Source organism: Mixophyes fleayi, chromosome 10 (assembly GCF_038048845.1).
Source record: "Mixophyes fleayi isolate aMixFle1 chromosome 10, aMixFle1.hap1, whole genome shotgun sequence".
Lineage (NCBI taxonomy): Eukaryota > Metazoa > Chordata > Amphibia > Anura > Limnodynastidae > Mixophyes > Mixophyes fleayi.
The window spans coordinates 5,378,247-5,397,331 of NC_134411.1; the positions used below are offsets into that span (position 1 = coordinate 5,378,247).

The 19,085-nt window shown below is 40.2% G+C and overlaps 2 protein-coding genes across 6 annotated transcripts in view; one reads left to right on the top strand and one right to left on the bottom strand.

Moving 5' to 3' along the window:
- The window catches only part of RTN3 (reticulon 3), a 30,566-nt gene extending 22,218 nt beyond the window's left edge, over positions 1 to 8,348 (bottom strand). Inside the window, exons 1-2 of one of the 2 annotated variants that reach the window (XM_075187721.1) lie at positions 8,226 to 8,348; positions 7,319 to 7,405 (exon numbers count right to left, since the gene is read on the bottom strand). In XM_075187721.1, coding sequence (XP_075043822.1) covers positions 7,319 to 7,391 — 73 coding nt within the window. In that variant the 5' untranslated portion in view covers positions 7,392 to 7,405; positions 8,226 to 8,348. The remainder of the gene's footprint in view (positions 1 to 7,318; positions 7,406 to 8,225) is intronic. The other variant, XM_075187722.1, reaches the window with a different exon arrangement.
- A 579-nt stretch (positions 8,349 to 8,927) lies between these two features.
- The window catches only part of ATL3 (atlastin GTPase 3), a 30,135-nt gene continuing 19,977 nt past the window's right edge, over positions 8,928 to 19,085 (top strand). The window contains exon 1 of one of the 4 annotated variants that reach the window (XM_075187724.1): positions 8,928 to 9,031. The gene's annotated coding sequence lies outside the window, so the exon portion shown is untranslated. Of the gene's footprint in view, positions 9,032 to 12,095; positions 12,161 to 18,826; positions 18,955 to 19,085 lie in introns of those variants that run through there. The other 3 variants (XM_075187727.1, XM_075187726.1, XM_075187725.1) reach the window with 3 other exon arrangements.

Sequence of the window (19,085 nt, forward strand, 5' to 3'; positions counted from 1 at the left end):
TAAAAATACAATCAAATTATTTACAAAATCAGGGATTCTTTGCAGCAAAAAAACAAAAAAATCAAAATCATGCCCTAAAACACAAATAATTACAACATTGCAGAACTTAGGTTATAGTGTATAATCAACTTTAATCTGAATATTTATTAAACACTATAATATTAAATAAATTGTGCCCTGACCACAATATACAAAATGTGTGTGGTGAAAGCATTCCTAAAGAATGTAAGTCTATTTGGACAGCCTACGGCAGCCATGTGCACCGTAAAACACCAACCTTCAAAAGGGCCGCACATTGCCCTTAATCTCAGTAGTTAGCTAAACCAATACATTTAATCAAGGAAAGACAAATATCTGCAAAAACATATCAACAGGCATTTTAAACAAGTGTTACAAGCTATAACAAACAAATCTGACAATAAAGAAAGATGGAGCTGGAACCTCAGGTGAAGGCTTACAGCCTGTTGTCCACCACTAACCTAAGGGGCTTATGTATTGACAATGTATCCACCAGGAACAGAATCGGTTCTAACTAATCTCCTCCTGCTTACTAATGCACCAACACATTGCCCTGGAAAGCACTTCAGGAAGGTCACTTATGACTACAGCCAGGGCCGTAACTAGGGCTGTGCGACAGGGGCGACCGCCCAGGGCGCAACACTGAAGGGGGGCGCAATGTAGGAATATTTTAGGTTAATTTGGTTAAAATGGAGGGGTAGGGGGGCAGCATTTGTCTTTCTCGCCCAGGGCACCAGAATTCTAAGTTACGGCTCTGACTACAGCTACCTAACCAATGGGCATTAAGGAGGTGGTGACTGCGTTACTTTGCTGCCCATAACTATTCTACAGATGCTCTAACCAAACAGCCATGTTAAGAAATGAGACGATCGTCATCTTTAAATATTCACAGGACAAACTACAGTATATGTTGCCCTCTCCCCACTCCTATATCCAGAATACAGATATAGAATAAGTACAAAAGTGGTAATAAGATAAAAGTAAGTTGCCAATGTACGGGTGTTGTACAGGAAACAAACAAGAGGGAGCAGTATTGCTTAAAGACATTTATGGTAAAATCTAAAAAAAATTAAAAAAATGAAATGAGAAACGTATACAGCACTTTCTAGTCAGTAGTAATAAACTTTTACTGTGGTAAAAGATAAAGAAAATGTTCTACAGACAGCAAACTGCGACACCGTCAGATAAGAAAATAAATCAATGTATAAATGTGGCAACTGCCCCATATACGTTAAAGAAGCGGTGTTTATGTATCCTCTGAAACGTTTCAATTTGGTCTATGGTTAACTGTCCCATTAGATTTATACACCTATGCCAATGGATACTTCCGATTTCCGGAAAGAGAAGATTGTTGCACTAGTGTAGTGGTTCCCAAACGGGGTGCCTTGGAGATCTCACAGGGATGCCTGTGCCAGTGGTAAACAAGGCGGGGGACTTCTTGGTAATTATTTTGGCTTAGGGGTGGCTTGAAAAAATTTTGGAGACCCTACAGGTGCCTTGAACTGAAAAGGTTTGGAATCTACTGCACTAGTGCTATCCCTGATGTCCCTCCATGTATCAGCTTTGCTTCTACTGCAAGAACATACTAAACAGCATACTCAAAAGACAAATTACATCCCAAAAACCCTAAAAGAAACAACCTGTAAAGTTCAATCCTTTTAATACTATACAACAGAATGAAAAAACAAACCTAATAACCTCTTTTAATAATCATGCTATGCAGAAGAGCAACAATTCAAAAGTGGGGGAGACCAAGTGCTATACAGTAGGACAAGACTATTTAGAAGTCTGTTTCATTAGTAAAAGAGCAAATAAATGAGTACATGATTTATGTTGTGAGACAGGAAGGTGTGAATATAAGAGATTCTTAAAGATTGAAACAGCTGGCTTCCAAAACACTGAATCTGACAACCCAAATAAAAGATAATTTGAGACCATAAGTGTTTCAAAGAATAAAATGAACAACAATGACATTTTAAAACTGTAACTTGCCACCAATTAAAGCCATTATTTTGGCGACAAAAATGTTGACCCATAAAGTCATTCTGTATTTTTACGACATTCAAATTAACTGGAAAGTGGATTCCTATCTCTAAAATCCATTCAGATATATTTTTTTTTTATTTGCATTTATAAGGCTAATTTGCATTTATAACTACTATTAAATAAGTCTATAATTAGTTGATGTGTGAGCTTTAAACCATTTATTGTAACTGCATCATGTATTAAAATAAACACTGTGGATTCAGTTTGCTGGATCTACAATAGCTTCCGTACAGCATCCCTTCTAAGCTTAGTCCATAATAGGCCTAAGGGGTGCACATATAATTCACATGGGATGGGCATCAATACAGTTTGAAACAACCTGAGCAGTAAACTAAGATGGTTGGCACCATAAAAGCTATTGTAGACCCTGGCGGACCAGCCAATAAATCATCAAAGCTAGGTATGCTTTCGTTATAATTTGAGTGTATAATATATTATCTATAATATAAATGCCTAGTGGCGTGTGTTAGTCTGTCTGTGTGGAAAAAAAAACAACACCAAGCTGCAGCGCCACCTGCTAGGCGGAGTTATACCCTGACCTACTAAATTCTTAGTGTGTGTGGGAAAAAAAACAACTCAGAAAGGGCTGAAATTTGGTATACTAAGAAGTTTTTAATTTGTTAATTTAATTTGTTAATTGTTAAAAGGGTTTAGAAAGATTTTAAAAAAAATATATATATATTTCTTGAAGGAGAAGTGACAGTTGGGAGTGGTTGGTGGATTCCGGGGGTGACAGTTGGGAGTGGTTGGTGGTTGCCGGGGGTGACAGTGGGGAGTGGTTGGTGGTTGCCGGGGGTGACAGAGTGAGAGGAGTGTGATACTCAGGACCGCTGAGAGAGATCCCTGTGTCTGGATAGACATCTGGATAGATGTGGCGATGAAAATGAAGGATGAGGTGATGGAGAAGAATGATGAGGTGGTGACATGTGGACAAAACTACGTTAAAAAAGGGCGCTTACTTCGGGAAGTAACGCTCTTCCCCTGAGGAGGCCTGGGCTATGGCCCAAATGCACGACAAGAACCTTTTTAACACCTTAAGTAGCTTGATTTGACTAGAATACATGAGTATCATGTACGGGTTAACGTGTGTGTGTGTATGTGTGTATATATATATATATATATATATATATATTATTTATTTTTTATTATATACGCACACACACATTATATATACTTATACACAGTCCTTCACCTTCGAAATAAACTAAATATTTTGTTTTGAGTGATCTTTAAATGTGAAAAAAATTGTATGCATAAACACATTTGTTTTATTGTGTATGTTAAATACGGTCAATGTTTCCTGTTACTGAGGACTCCTTTCATATATCCAGCATTGCTTATAAAAAGCCTTTATTTTCATTATTTTTGCTTTTAGTACACTCACTGTACCAGTTTGTGAGTAGGTTTGTGCGGAATTGCTTTTATTCATATTCTGAAAATTTACTACTGAAGAAAATGTATAACAGCTTATATGTTTGCTGTAAGATTAAATAAGGGAAGGGCTAGGATCATATCATAAGAGGGAGTGAATGCCAAAGCGAAACAAAAATGTAAATAATACAAAATAGTCATGATACGGTAAAGCAAATGATAAGATGCAAAACACCAAGGGAATAGCGACGAAATACCTCAAATGCAAAAAACGTATGAAGATGCTTTAACATATGTAGAAAACACTCAATATTGGAAAAGAAAGTGACCACTGCACCAAAGTCATAAATGAAAGAGAAAAAAATAGCGTTGGGTGTCTTATTTGATTTACGGAGTTCTCGTTAACCATTTTGTATGACTTAGGTCTTATGACTTAGATCTGAACACATTTAAGGTCACATTTAGAAATTTCTAAAGGGTTCACAAACTTTCTAGCACCAATATAGGTTTCAAAGGACAGGAGAGAAATGGATTTAATTGTGTATACAAGACAATGAAGAGTCAGAAAGTAAAGGGCCAATCAATACAGGGATGCTCAGTAATTTCATCCGATTGGTTCTGGATATTCTCAAAACATGATTTACTTGGCGAGGATACAAAATAGGAAACATATATTAAGGCTGCATACCCTCGGTAATTAGTATGTGTCTGTGGTACGACCAAGCGTTAAGCTGAATGCAATAGTCACACCATGTGGGAAAAGGGATCACTGATCACTGTGTAAAAGATATTCATATGGAATGCTGGTTAGTATTAATATGATTGCTGTGTGTTCAACAATCACTTTATAATATATCTATATATCTATTACACACACTCCGCACATAAACAGCTAGAACGTACCACAGACACATACAAACAACCCTGGGAACATTCTTTTAGAATTTCCAAGATTACACAAATACATAAGAAATATTGTTAAAATAATATGTAGGTGGTTTCTGGCAAAGAAATATTGCTACAGCTGCAAATTTCAATCCATCCACTCTTCTGGCACGGATAAAAGAATGGATGCATAAAATTCCAGGTCTGCATTGATATAAGGCATAAAACTAAGAGGAGACATCTTGTACATTGATATTATTTTGTTTAATATAATGTTTGTATTCATTCTGCTGTTTCCTCTTTAAATAACGAGTTTAAAAAAAAAATCCAGGTCTGTTTAGCTAGAGACTTGTCCTGCTTCAATTACATAAAAGGGAAAATTAGTCGCTAACTATATTTTGATACCCCTACATACACACACTTGTCTCTTGAAGCATTGGATTCACGCTTTTTGGTATCTAATTTTTTTATGACCTACAATTGAAAACCACGTTCAAACACTTTTTATGGCTAATGTAGAACTTTGGTAATTGATATTCAACGCGCTGCATCGATTGTTCCTGCATCACCAAACTATTTATGAGCATGAATGGCTTACTAAAGGTGGAGATTGTGTGTGTACCTTTTTTTTTTTTTTTAAATCAAGCTAACCAAAGCACTTTTCCTTGAGAAACCAACTTTACTGCAGTTTCTGCCTGTATCCAAAGATAGCATTTCAGATAACCACTCATTTAATTGCAAAATTATAATATTATGCTGCAGATTATATTATTTTTTAACCCAGAAATGTGTGCGTCTACATAATTGTGCATGAGCAGCATTCCTGCCCTATGTCAATGTTTCTTAACCAAGTGATTAAACCATGTTTTTCATTGGGCGGAGCAAATACATGTACAATTTAATAAATATAAATTGAAGGCCTGAAGATTGTAAACATATACCCATATGTGTTGTGAAAAACTATGATTGAATAAACTAGTAATGGTCAGATTTGCAAAGTGGTATGCGTTTATCTGGTTGATTCAGGGAACATCAAAGAATTAAGAACATCAATATAACATTCATCAGATAAATGTACCACATTGCACATTTTACAAGACATAATCTGTTACTTCTATTTCAGAAAAGCTGCCTTTAAAAACAATAAAATGGAAATATGTGAGAAGAAATGTTGATTTGACGATTAGGTCTACAGTCAACATATATGCATACTGACAATGCTTATATAAAGGCATTGCAGATGATTCACACCCAACACGTCATGGAACGTTAATCAATGTTTTGGTGTGTTTCTTCACCCACATCAATATAAACATATCTGGTAAAGATACCTCAGTGAAATGAGCAAAGTACATTTGATCTATTACAATCTAGGAGTTTATTCATTAAATATCAAGGTCCTAACAGAGATAGTCATAAGGTGTCAAACAATTGTCTAGTATTCACTGGGGCATATTCAATTACGATTCCGGTTCGCGAGATCGCGCCGGAACGGGCCACGAACTTAATCCACGGTACCGCAATAACGTGGATTTTCGTTCGCAGCCCACAGGGTTGCGTACGAAAATCTGCGTTATTGCGGTACCGTATTACCAGCAATAGTGTGCACTTTCCACGGTAACGCGCGTTACCGCAGACCGGAACCCTAATTGAATATGCCCCACTGTGTCTTAAAATAAGATTTTATACTTATGTTTTTCTCTTAGCCCATTGGGGGACACTGGACATTGGAGTGTTGAGTGCAGGCAGGAGCAAGGGCACTTTACATTTCAACATTCATACTGTAGCTCCACCCCTTCCCCCACGCCTGCCATAGCAATCACCAGTTATTTTTTTAACTAAGCCCCACAGGACAGAGTAAGAGAAACACAAAAACAAGGAGAACAAAAGCGTAAAAGGGTGGGGCCAACCAGTACGCCCAATGGACTAAGAGAAAAGGATTTAGCATAAGTATAAAATCTTATTTTCTCTTTCCTCCTATTGCGTGACCCCAGACAATGGGGATATTCCCAAGCTAACCCTATAGGTGTGTTTTACAGTCACTAGAGGTGGAGCAAAGCACCTTCCTACCAAAACTGGTATCCTTAGATGTAAACACATTAAACCTATAAAATGTCCTAAATTTGGGAATAGAAGACCAGGAAGCTGCCCGACGCAGCTTCTTAGCTGAGGGCCCATGTTGTGCCACCGAAGAGGCCCCCACCAACCTGGCAGAATGAGCCCTGATAATTTCTGGAACTGATTGCCCTGCTCCCCTGATGGATTACAAACGTAATCCATCTTGCAATATATATCTTAGACGCTGGCCAACCTTTCTTATGGGCCTCATACAAGATGAAAAGACTTTCTGTCTTGCCAATATCACGAGTCCTCTGAAAGGACACCCTAGAATCAGACAATAAAAAGAGGAGACTTGCAGGACACATCTGGCAATAAAGCCAATCTTCTTTAAAAAAAACAACCGAAAGAGCAGATGTCTGAACCTTTAGGGAGCAAAGGCTCAACTTGGCATCTAACCCTTGAACCACTCTTCAATGCGCAGTGTTGCAGCGACTGCCCTCTGCAGTCACTCCACCGGACCCCTGGTCACTACCTGCGTTGGCAGTGACCAGTCTTCCCGAAGCAATCCAACGATGAGGTTGATCTCATCGTTGCAGTCGGGTATCTGCTGGAGTGGTTAATCAATCACTGCTGCGTGGCATTTAAAGAGAACAAAGAAATAAAAGCTGCTATAGCAGCTGCTAAAATGTCCCCCACTCTAAGGGCAATTAAAAAGAAAAAATTGGTGATTGCTCCGGCAGGCACAGAGTGTGGAGGTGGAAGGGGAGGAGCTACAGTATAAATGTTTAAGTTTAAAGTGGCCTTACTCCATACTGCACTCAATGTCCCACTGTCCGGGGTAACCCAATCGAAGGAAAGAGAAAATGACATGTGTTTAAATATAGCAACAACAAACTCAAAAACAGATAATGCAATGTTAATATGTAAGTAAATCTACCTGCACAGCTCCCACCCTTCTCTCCAAGCGATGAAGATATATGGCAAGATTGATGTCCACTGGTTTCAGCCATGTTGCTGGAAATCACTGAATTTGGAGAACACATGTATATTTGAGTATGCGCATGCATAAATATATATGTAAAGGCTTAAACATTTCCATTAATCCAAACAAAAAAATAGATATGGGTCAGATTTTGTGACAATACTTATGCATATGTAATATCTATATCTCTCATAATATATATATAAAAATATATTTATTATCTTATTTACTTACAGCACGCACAGCTCTTATTTTGCGGACAATATAGTACAGGTTAAAGTTTGTGCCATCCTTGCTTTTCTCAATTACAGATTTCTGGCATTCCAATTTTGGGCAAAACATGAACGACAAGCTCTGCTAGAACCTATTCTTGTTCAATACATTGGATCTTGTAAACCTCTGTCTGCTTGTACCAGTTTATTACACTCCATGTCTGAGTGTTGTCTATCCCCTTTGACTCAGTACACACATTGCAAGAGAGGGAGATAAGGATGTGCAATCCTGATAAGCTATTACAGCATATGTATGCACAACCACAAGGTATTGTGTCTTCAATTATTTACAGAAATGACACAGGCTGGCAGATAGATTATATATATATATATATATATATATATATATATATATATATATATATATTTATTATCAGTAGGCCTTATATAAAATTCAAGTAACATATAAGCACACACTATGACCTATTAATGACGATAAATGTGGGTTGAAAATCCTGAATAAAATTAAGCCTACACATCATGTCTTACAAAGAGGCCGTAGGATCCGTACAGCTGCGGCTAAACATACAATATAATGCAAATATAAAGGCGAACAATAGATAGAGAAGTAATAAACATATAATATATACGTGCGTTTCTCTGTCCTTCTCCTGTCACCGAGCGACCGAGCACGACACCGACACAATGACGCAGCGGAGGGGCGACGCCTGTGGAGGGCGGGTCTACGGCTTAGGGCGTGGTTTAATCGATCCTCCAGAAATGATAGAACTGGGCGTGACCATGAAAGGAAGAGGCAGACCTAGAGGCGAGCGAAAAGCTCTGGCTCAGTGTGAGCATCACTACGCATGCGCACCATTCTCGCTTCCAGGAGCCGCCCGTATGATACTGCTTTTTTGTTACAAATCAAACTTTATTAGTATATCACACAACGAACAAAAGCTGTTTACACAAGATACGTTTATTGTAGCTACACACAACTTTAAAACACAAACAATAATATTGCAGTATGGCAAATATACTGGGATCCAGGCTACATAAAGAAGTATGGAGATTTAAAATATGCGCATGACATATTAGGCATTGCTGCATTACATAAATCCCACCCAGTCCAATAAGGTTTATATTCGACCAATCTTAATTAGAAAAATGTGAAGCTGACTTGTCTTTTAGGCCGTGATATTTTTTTTACGACAATGATCTGTGCATTGTTTAATAAAAGAAAGTAAATCAAGCTACACATTCGAGGAACTTTGCGCTTGAGGCGCGCTAAGTTACCTGGTACTTGTAGTTTACGTGTATGCTTAGTAATGTCAAGTACTGAGTGAAATCTTCTGTGCAGAACTACATTTCCCTGCGCGCCCATGTAACTGACAAGTCCGCTTTCCCCGCCCTGTGCCTTACCCATCGCGCTGCAGGAATTACCGGAAAGCTACAGGTTGGTATTGAGCCAGCGCAGGTTTTCTGATTACTGCCCCTATACAGCGCTTTTTGTGTTGTGGTGATTGCAACGTGGTTGTGTGGTGGAGGTTCACCAACAAGATCCGCGTTCAGCGGTTACACAGTAATGTAACTCAGGTTTCAAAATAGTGGTAAATATGTACAAATAATTGGAAACAAAGACTGTCAGTTCCACTTGCGAACTTCATATTGCAGTACTAAGAGACCGTGAAATTATTCAACCATCAACTTGTATTACAGACTGTCTCATCCTGGAAACAAATACTCTCATTAGCCCAATGGGGTTTATAGTACTCTTGATAGAGGGATGAAACAATACTGTTATACCTTTTGGGATTACCTTATATAGTGGCACTTTCGGTAAAGACAAAAGTTCAAGCTTTTGCTTATCTGCGAAAACAGTACAATCAACTGGTAAAATAGTAAGTGGACATTCTAAAAACAATAGTGTAGCATAATGATTATCTTGAAAAAGCACTTTTATTATCCTATGTTATTTTGGACCCTATGATAATCAAAACATGGGTTTCTCTGCCAGCTGCACCCCCTCCCCCCAAGATTGATTAAGGAGAACCATGCATATTCACAATTTAATATGTAACACTTCAGATTAATGTAAAACATATAGGGCCTGATTCATTAAGGAAAGTAAAACAAATGAGTAAGTTTTCTTCTGGACAAAACCATGTTACAATGCAAGGGGTGCATTTTAGTTTATTATTTTGCACATAAGTAAAATACTGGCTGTTTTGTCATATAGCACAGAAATACTTGATAGCTTTATTTTCACACTGAAATTTAAAGTTGATCTAGGACATGCCCTACCCCAAATATAAACCTGTCCCGACATTTTAAATTTACCTCCCACTCCAATGCAACATGGTTTTCCCAAAGTGAAAAGTTGTTTTTTTTTTTTTTAAAGCAAAAAAACCCAAAAAACAACTTTTCACTTTGGGAAAACCATGTTGCATTGGAGTGGGAGGTAAATTTTAATGAATTAGGCCCATAGTTACTGTCTCTAATTCCTATAGACATTTCCAGATTTAAAATATTTTCCTGGATATGTCCCTGTGTGTCAAGAGTTGACCCACTGTCCCATTTCACATATTCAGTATATAAGATGCAGTTCTCACTGTGTATATTTTTATTATCTGGCTTTGCAATTTAATATGGATTAAATAAGTATTTAAATGTCAAATATATGTGACTATAACTATGATCAGTTGTGAAAATGACATAGTTAATAATTCTAGTGCAACTAAATGCATCATCCTACTATCAAAGTGTCCCTGGAAATGTTTTTCAAAGTTGACAATGTTTCATGTTAACTAAAAGAACCCTTGTCAAAGTCTTCAAATTTATGTAAAGCACTTTAAATGAAACGTAAGCTACCATAACATTGATACGAACCATCTGCACTAAAGTAAAACATTACCAATTAATATGAAGCCTTTAGTATTGTAATCTTCACAATTTATTTAAATCCATGTTAAAAAATCCTCCAAACAACCTAAGTCTCTCAGGAGAGGTTGGTCCTTTCTAGCCGCACTTATAAACAGATTCATTTGTAGCAAAAAAAATAATAAAAATCATATTGCATAACCACACTATGAATAATATGCTCTCTCTCATGTCTGTGCACATGATATTATGTAGTTAAACAAAAAAAGTAATGTTGCTGGACTTTGTGGCTATTCTTCTTTAAATAAAGCTACATATTTGAGGACCATTGAGCTTGAAGTTACCTGGAAGTTGTAGAAAGGTGGTACATATTATTCAAGGCAGAGTGGTGGGCCAAGGGCTTATGCAGTAGTTTAAAGGATGGTTTCATTTTCAGAAATGTGATTTTTGAAATTGATGTCATACCTCTTCTACTTACATGGTGTGGGCATTCTCCTGGGACATCACTCCTCTGTACTGGAGGGTGTGGGCCCTGAAGACCTCATGCTTGTACAAAGGAATGCCACAGAGGAGTGCTTTTTCAGGCCTGGCTCCCAACATGTCTTGCCACTTAGTGCTTTGGTCAAGGACTGGTTCTGCTTGTGTGTATATTGCATTCTTTGCTTTATTTCACTGTTTGGAATGTAGGGACACTGCATAATTATGCTGCAATCTTTAAATGTAATATCTTTTTGGGGGGTGGGGGGTGAAGGTCATGTGTGGGACCAAAGGCTTCTTGTGAGGCCCCTGACAAATACCCATTTTTCTATCACCTTTCTAGGTTCTAGTGTAACATCATATGCTGTAGAAGATTTATTTATTTTTTTGCGCAAAAAGTGCTTATTAGATGTAGTAGTACTCTGGTTAACATACAAAGTCCTTCACTTTTCAAATGCGTTCAGCTGCATGATTTATTTAACCACTTTCTGAATGATAACCATTTATCTTTGTCAGAATCCACTGTATTTTGACAGGACTTGGATAAATGGCCTGGTTGAATTGCGGCCATTACCGGTGGGAGTAGTGTGGCCTCTGATGAAGAGGTGGGTTTTCAGAAAGCGTTTAAAGAGTTGAAGGTAAGGAGAGAGTGATCGGATGTTGTAGGGAATTCCATTGGTGAGTTGCAGGTGGTTATCAGAGAGGAAGTGAAGCACAGGAGTCAGACCTAAGGGTGTGAGGGAGAATATATGGGTATTTGCAAATGGGTGCAGCTCTTTCCATTCGATTTAGGATGGACTGAAACATGGATAGATGGGTTAGTTGAATGCAATGTAACATTATATATAATATTGCAGAAGTTGAGGTATGAGTTAATATGACAATGAATAAGAGTTTTGGTTGCATCTTGAGTAAGAATAGGACTGTATGTGATATTTTTTTTAGGACTTTTGACCTACTCCTCCTTACAACACTGCTTCTGTTCATTGATGTTTTAGGGAATTTTTTGATGCATACCTCCCTTAAGTTCCTACCAGAGCATCTCAATGTTGTAGGTTTTCTGGTGTGCTTAGGATCATTAATCCTGCTGCTGCGTCCAATTTTAATCGAGCTTTAGTTGTTGAACGGGTGTCCTCACCTTTCCCTCTAGAATACTCTGTTATAAGGAGGAGTTTATGATGGACTCAATGATGGCAAGGCATCCAGGTCTTCAGCACTGTGATTGAAGGTTGGTATGAGATTCTTTTGGTGATACACACTGTGTTTGACACTGTGTTTGTGCATTAAGACCAGACAATTCCACTTTGGTCCAGACAAGGGGAGAAGGAATTCTTCCCGGCCATTATGATCATGTTTCAGACACAATCAGAGCAGCCAGACAGCACACTCTGTCTGCCGAGACGGACCTGCAACACATAGGGCTAGATTTACTAAGCTGTGGGTTTGAAAAAGTGGGGATGTTGCCTATAGCAACCAATCAGATTCAAGCTTTCATTTATTTAGTGCTTTCTACAAAATGAAAGCTTGAATCTGATTGGTTGCTATAGGCAACATCCCCACTTTTTCAAACCCGCAGCTTAGTAAATCTAGCCCATAGTGTACAGCCGCAGGCAGTCCACTGATGAAAGAAAAAAAAAATTGAGATCTGCCCCTGATTTGGTCAGATGAGTCCAAAGCAGGGGCAGATCTAGAAGGACTTTTTTTTCCAGAGGACTTTTTTCAGAAGTGTCGTTCATTGTGGAAACCCGGGCTGTACTTCATTATTTTGTGTTTTTGAGAGAAGAGGCTTTCTATTGGCTACTCTTTCAATAAAAAAACATACTTGTATGGTATTTTGTTGATGGTAAATTCATTATTATTATTATTAATTTTTATTTATAAGGCGCCACTAGGTGTCCGTAGCGCCGTACAGGGACAAACGAAATTACAATACGCGGAGAGACAGCACAGTACAGTAAACAATAAGCACAGTAACTCCGTGAGCTCAAAGCACAGCAGGGGAGGGGAGAGGGGAAGGTGTGCATACGACGGAGCCCAAGAGGGAGGGCACGGATGATAGGGTGACCCCCAGGGGGGAGAGGAGGGAGCGGGAGGGGATGGGGGGGGGGAAGAGGGTCCTCGAGGAGGAGGGCAAGGTTGCTGGAGAGCAGAGTTAACAGTGGTGAAGACAGGAGGAGAGGTGACCCTGCTCAAAGGAGCGTACAATCTAAGGGGTGTGGTAGACAGACAGAGAGACACGGGGAAGAGAGGGAGGAATGGAGGATAGGGGAAGGGGAGTATGGGGTAATTATTATAATGGAGTAATTAGTTACTTGGCGCTGGTGTACTTGGTGACGGCCTTAGTGCCCTCAGATTCATGAACCTTAAAACTTACGGTATGGACAGTGGTCTGTAGATCCCTGAATGTAGCTTTTGAGTTCTTTGTGATTTCTCGGTGCATCATACAGTAAGATTTTTGGGTGAATTTAATCATCTTCATTTATTTATATAGCGCCACTAATTCCGCGGCACTGTACAGAGAACTCACATCAGTCCCTGCCCCAATAAAGCTTACAGTCTAAATTCCCTAACACACACAGACTAGGATCAATTTTGATAGCAGCCAATTAACCTACTAGTATGTTCTTTGATTGTGGGAGGAAACTGGAGCGCCCGGAGGAAACCCACGCAAGCACTGGGAGAACATATAGATTCGAAACAGATAAGGCCAAGGTCGGGAATCGAGCTCATGACCTCAGTGCTGTGAGGCAAAAGTGCTAACCACTAAGCCACGATGCTGTCCACTCCTGCGAACATTGGAAGTTGGATAAATAAGCTTTCTCATTGTAAAACTTTAAATTTGGAAATGGTCTTCCAGCACTTTCCAGACTATTGAGCGAAACAATCTTAGCTTACCTGGTCTTAGATCCCCGCAGATGTCTTTTGTCCTTGATGTGCTGAATGCTACAGATGGTACATATGAAGATTTTATGTCGAATCAGTAGTATTACTAATGATCAAATAATGAAGCACACTTGACTTAAATTATCATCTTTGTTGATATGGAATCAGTAATGGTGTACTTCCTTTTTAACACATGGTAGCTTATTTTCTGTTGAACAAATAATGACTGCGTAAAATCTGTTATTATTTGTCACTTAGATTTATGAAATTGGATGATTGTTCATTTTGCCCTTATGTGTAAAATGATATATTTGAAGAGGGTACACTTTTTTTTCACACAAACTCCTTTGGTATTGGTTTACTCGGGAACAAACCAATTAAATTGTGGAGTGAATTTTTTGGTCTGTAAAGTAATTATGGCAACAATCATGTAAAAATAGTTTATTCCTCTTTTTGATAATGATAAAAAAATATTTGCTCTAATTTGCTACCGAAAAAACTTTGGGATAGTGCTAATTTGAGTGCTTGGCATGTTGCGGCTGCTTGGTAGAGTGGTTTTATGACTGGTATAGGATGGATACTTCCTCTTCTACATATTGAAGAGACAGGTGCTTATATTGGATGTATATGCAAGCTCGATATGGATAGGATAGCTCTGGCTGGTTCATTGCTGATTCACCATCATAGTGAATTTCCTGCAGTCTTGTTCTTTGTGCAGTTGTCTATTTGATGCGACACACATGGCGGTGACTGGCTGAAACAGGTTTTGGGGACTGGTGGTCGATAGCTGCTTGTCGAAGGGAATCCAAGATGCTGAAATAACAGCTAGTTACTGATGGTTGTGAGTCCCTGCTGTACAGTAACTCTGTAGTGGTCGCCCCTGAATACAAGGGAGTATGGGAAACAGCTGCACTATTGAAATAGTGTGAATCCGTGTCGGACTGGGGCATGAAGGGCCCACAGGGGGAATCCAATGATAGGGGCCCACCAGAGGGGGAGTGGCCAGTCACTAGAGAGGCGTGACCAAGCCGGTGTGTGGTAAACCCACTAAGGACAGCTAGCACCATAGTGTAGTACAGGCCCGTCCAACCTGCGGCCCTCCAGGTGTTGTGAAACTACAAGCCCCAGCATGCTGTGTCAATAGACAACCTGTTGATAGCTGGAAGAGCATGCTGGGACTTGTAGTTTCACAACATCTGGAGGGCCGCAGCTTGGACAGGCCTGGTGTAGTATATAAAGAGTACACATTTTTGACCTGCCCCTTAGATTGGACAGAACAGTCACCAAAAATCGGGATTGTCCCACTAGAATCAGAACATTTGACAGACTATCCTGCTCTCTCCTACCTGTTCTTGTCACTTTCACCAACTGTGGCTGCTGGTTTCTTTAGTTGCCGCTTGTCGGAATCCTGGAATGTTGGGGGCCCTATTTGGAAAAAAAAAAGGGTGCTTTTAGAAAATTCCAACCAGCCCTGGCATTAAATTAATAGGACCTACGATTAATACTTAGGCCTTCCTCCAGCCCCAACATTAAAACAATAGTATTCCCATTTAATAAATAGATCTATATCCCTCCAACCAACCCCAGCATTAAATTAATAGGTTTATTTATTAAATGGGAACACTATTTCCCTCCCTCCAAACAGCCCCAGCAATAAATTAATAGCATTTGCATATAATAAATATACATATTTCCTGCAGCCGTCGCTACCATTAAATAATTCATGTTCACATTTAATAAATAGATCTCATGCTCCTCAAATTCAGCTGCACATTCAATTAATAGCCCCCAAACCACCCCATCTTAAATGAATAGTCCCCACTATAAAATGAAATTGCCTCACCTTCACCCCACAAACAAAATAGCACCCATTAGTTAGCCACCACCTACCACAAACACACATTACATTGCCACAAGCCCCCTGTGCCATCACACACACATTACTGTGCCCCTTCATCACCATGCTGTGCCCCCTTATGATCACACTTCAGCCTCCATGCTGCTTTTGCTCCCCCCCCTTCATCACCCTGTGCCATGCTGCTTTTGCTCCCCCCCCTTCATCACCCTGTGCCATGCTGCTTTTACTCCCCCCATTCATCACTCTGTGCCATGCTGCCCCCCATTCATCACCCTGTGCCATGCTGCTTTTGCTCCCCCCTTCATCACCCTGTGCCATGCTGCTTTTACTCCCCCCATTCATCACTCTGTGCCATGCTGCCCCCCATTCATCACTCTGTGCCATGCTGCCCCCCCCTTTCATCACTCTGTGCCATGCTGCCCCCCCTTTCATCACTCTGTGCCATGCTGCCCCCCCTTTCATCACTCTGTGCCATGCTGCCCCCCCTTTCATCACTCTGTGCCATGCTGCCCCCCCTTTCATCACTCTGTGCCATGATGCCGCCCCTTTCATCACTCTGTGCCATGCTGCCCCCCCCTTTCATCACTTTGTGTCATGCTGCCCCCCCCTTTCATCACTTTGTGCCATGCTGCCGCCCCCCCTTTCATCACTCTGTGCCATGCTGCTTGCCCCCCTCCCGTCATCACTGTGTGCCATCCTGCTTTCCTCCCCATGCCTTTTTCCTCCTTTTCTTACCTTCTTACTGGCTTCTTTCTTCTCTTCTGTCTTCTTTCTTGCTTGCTTCTCTCTGCGCCGCTCCTCACTGAATGTCGGGCATTACGTGATGACGTCATGCCCGACATTCAGTGCGAACTGAGCAGAGAGGAAGGAGGAGGGGCGCTGGTGCCACGATCACGTGAGTATTATTATTTTATTTATTTATTTGTTTACGTACCAGCTCCCCACACCAACGAAGAGGGGAGCCATCAGGAGTCAGGGCCTATTGGAGGATACCCCGGCTCTCCGGCGGGCCAGTCCAACCCTGGTGTGAATAACAGAGGTGGGAACCCACACTGTGTATTAGTCTGGAGTAAAAGGAAGGTGTAAATCGCCTACACATAGAAAAACCTGTTAGTGTTGTCTGGGTAAAGCTGGTTAAATGCAGAATGAATCCGTTTACTGGGTTTTAGAGCCAAACGACAGGATCCATTTCTAATTTCACCATATTGGTGGCCAAATTGGTTGGATTTGACGTTCGGGCAGATTAAATCACATGGTGGCCAGTTGATATTGTTAGCAGATAACCCTGCAAACGCTTGTAAATCCGGTTTGCCGATACTCGCGTGTCCAATAATTATCCATTCAATTTCAACTTGATGATTCTCAGACTTAACACTCATTTTAGTACCATATATATGGTAATTTGTAATCAGTTTACTAATATTGCAGATTATGGCGAGCAATAAGCCTTAAACGTTTTGTCTGCTTGCAGCTGAATTTTGTATGAATGTGATTTTGTATGATTCATTTTAATCCAGCACAATTTCTTTTAGATCATTGATGTTGCCTTTTATCAGCTGAAATATTCTTAGACTATTGACATTTTCTATTAACTCTCTCTTCATATAGCATAGAGGAAAAATTTGGAGAAGAGGCCGTGGTAGAAGTAGAAAAAGACAGTGTATAGGCAATCGATATCTGGATAGTGAGCACATGAGCGTTCATAGTGTTATAGTCGTTCTAGTTGTCAATATACTTGACCAAACACTGCTATAATGTGTGTGTGTGACCACACTAGGGGAGCGGTCTTACTCCTGTTAATACCTAGAGAGGTAGGAATGAGGAAATGCAAGGAGTCGTACAATGAGGCTGGCACATGGCTGGATTTTGTGTGTGGGCTCAGGCTGGCAAAGAGCTGCATTTTGTGTGTAAAGGACTAAAATGAAACAGTATGTAGTTGGATATGAGGCTGGTTTTTGTCATGAAACTGGTGGGCATGATGCTTTAAATGTGGGTGCCAGTCTGTGTGGTGGAATTGAAACTGGTGGATTTTTATGCTTAGTAGGTTGTAACAGTGGGCATGGAACTTTGGTGTGAATGATTCTATGGATATGGGCACACAGCTGTAACTATGATTATGGTACTGATATGGCAGACAATCATGCTGTGCACGGAGCAGTAATCATTGCTATGGGGCACATGAGGTTGTTAACCTGAGCACAAGTATGTGGTGGATGTGCAACATCAGTAGGTGTGATGCTGTTTGTGTTGGTCACATGGCTGTAATCGATTGCATAGGAATGGAGAGCTGTATATGGGGTGTATGGGTATGAAGCTGTTATGGGCTAAATGTGCTGGACAGTGATCTACTATCAACAATACTCACTCTTTTGTTTTACCACACACAATATTTGCTTTTTCACTGTGGTACGCACAACACAATTAGTTTATATATTTTCATCTTAACAAGCATGTTAAATAGGTTATAAGTAAACCGTATCAGGCTCCCCTTCTATAGGCATTTTCACCATATCGCAAATGCAGTTTACTTGTTCACCATACTGTGCCCCCCTCTCCTCATGCTGTCCCGACACTCCCTCATGTGGGTCAAAAATGTGGCCTTTCAAACCTGTGAAATTGTACATCACCAACTCCTCCAGAAAGGTGTTGCTCTAGCTAGGACTCTCAGGATTTCAGAATCGAGACCCTCTAGCACACAATAAAAACTGCATAGAAAAAGGCAAGTTGCTGTAATCCTATTTATAGTCAGGTGGTCATTAGGGTGGGGCACATCATTGGAGAATGTACAAGACAGAAGACAAGTCCAGCGTGCCATTTTCTGTGCATGTTTGCTTGTGTGATCTGCAGGGAGGGTGATCGGGGTCTGTGGATCTGGTGTGTGTACATATATGGCCAAAGTGGCAGAGAGCCAGCTGAACGGTGGTCTGTGTGAGCAGCCAGACTAATTGTTTATTTTATTATACTCTTGTACAGCGTGCAGTTCTTCAGGTCACTCCTTGGTTTGTATTCTTATCCTCTCTCTATCCTTTCTCTCACACTCACCCTTTCTTTCTGCAGCTGCCCCTCCTCTACTCCCCCTCCCTATGTCTCACAGTAATGCGTCATCAACACTCTGCTTTGTGCCAAGTTATAGATGAAAATATATAGTATGTCTGTGTGCTGTGAGTCAGACCTGTTGGCCCGGGAAACTGCATTTCCTCTCCTGGGCGCGGGCCTCTGATCTGGTGGTACAGTGCTGCTACACTCCTGTGTCTTCCTTTCCAAACCCTTGTGTTCTCCTGGTAATACTGCTATTCCTGACATTCTCACATTATTCTACAATTCTCTTTCTCCTGACTTGTCTTAGCATGTCCCAGTATAGTATGAAATTACAACTTGTAATTGCTGAGTGATTAAGTTTTTGTCTGTACAG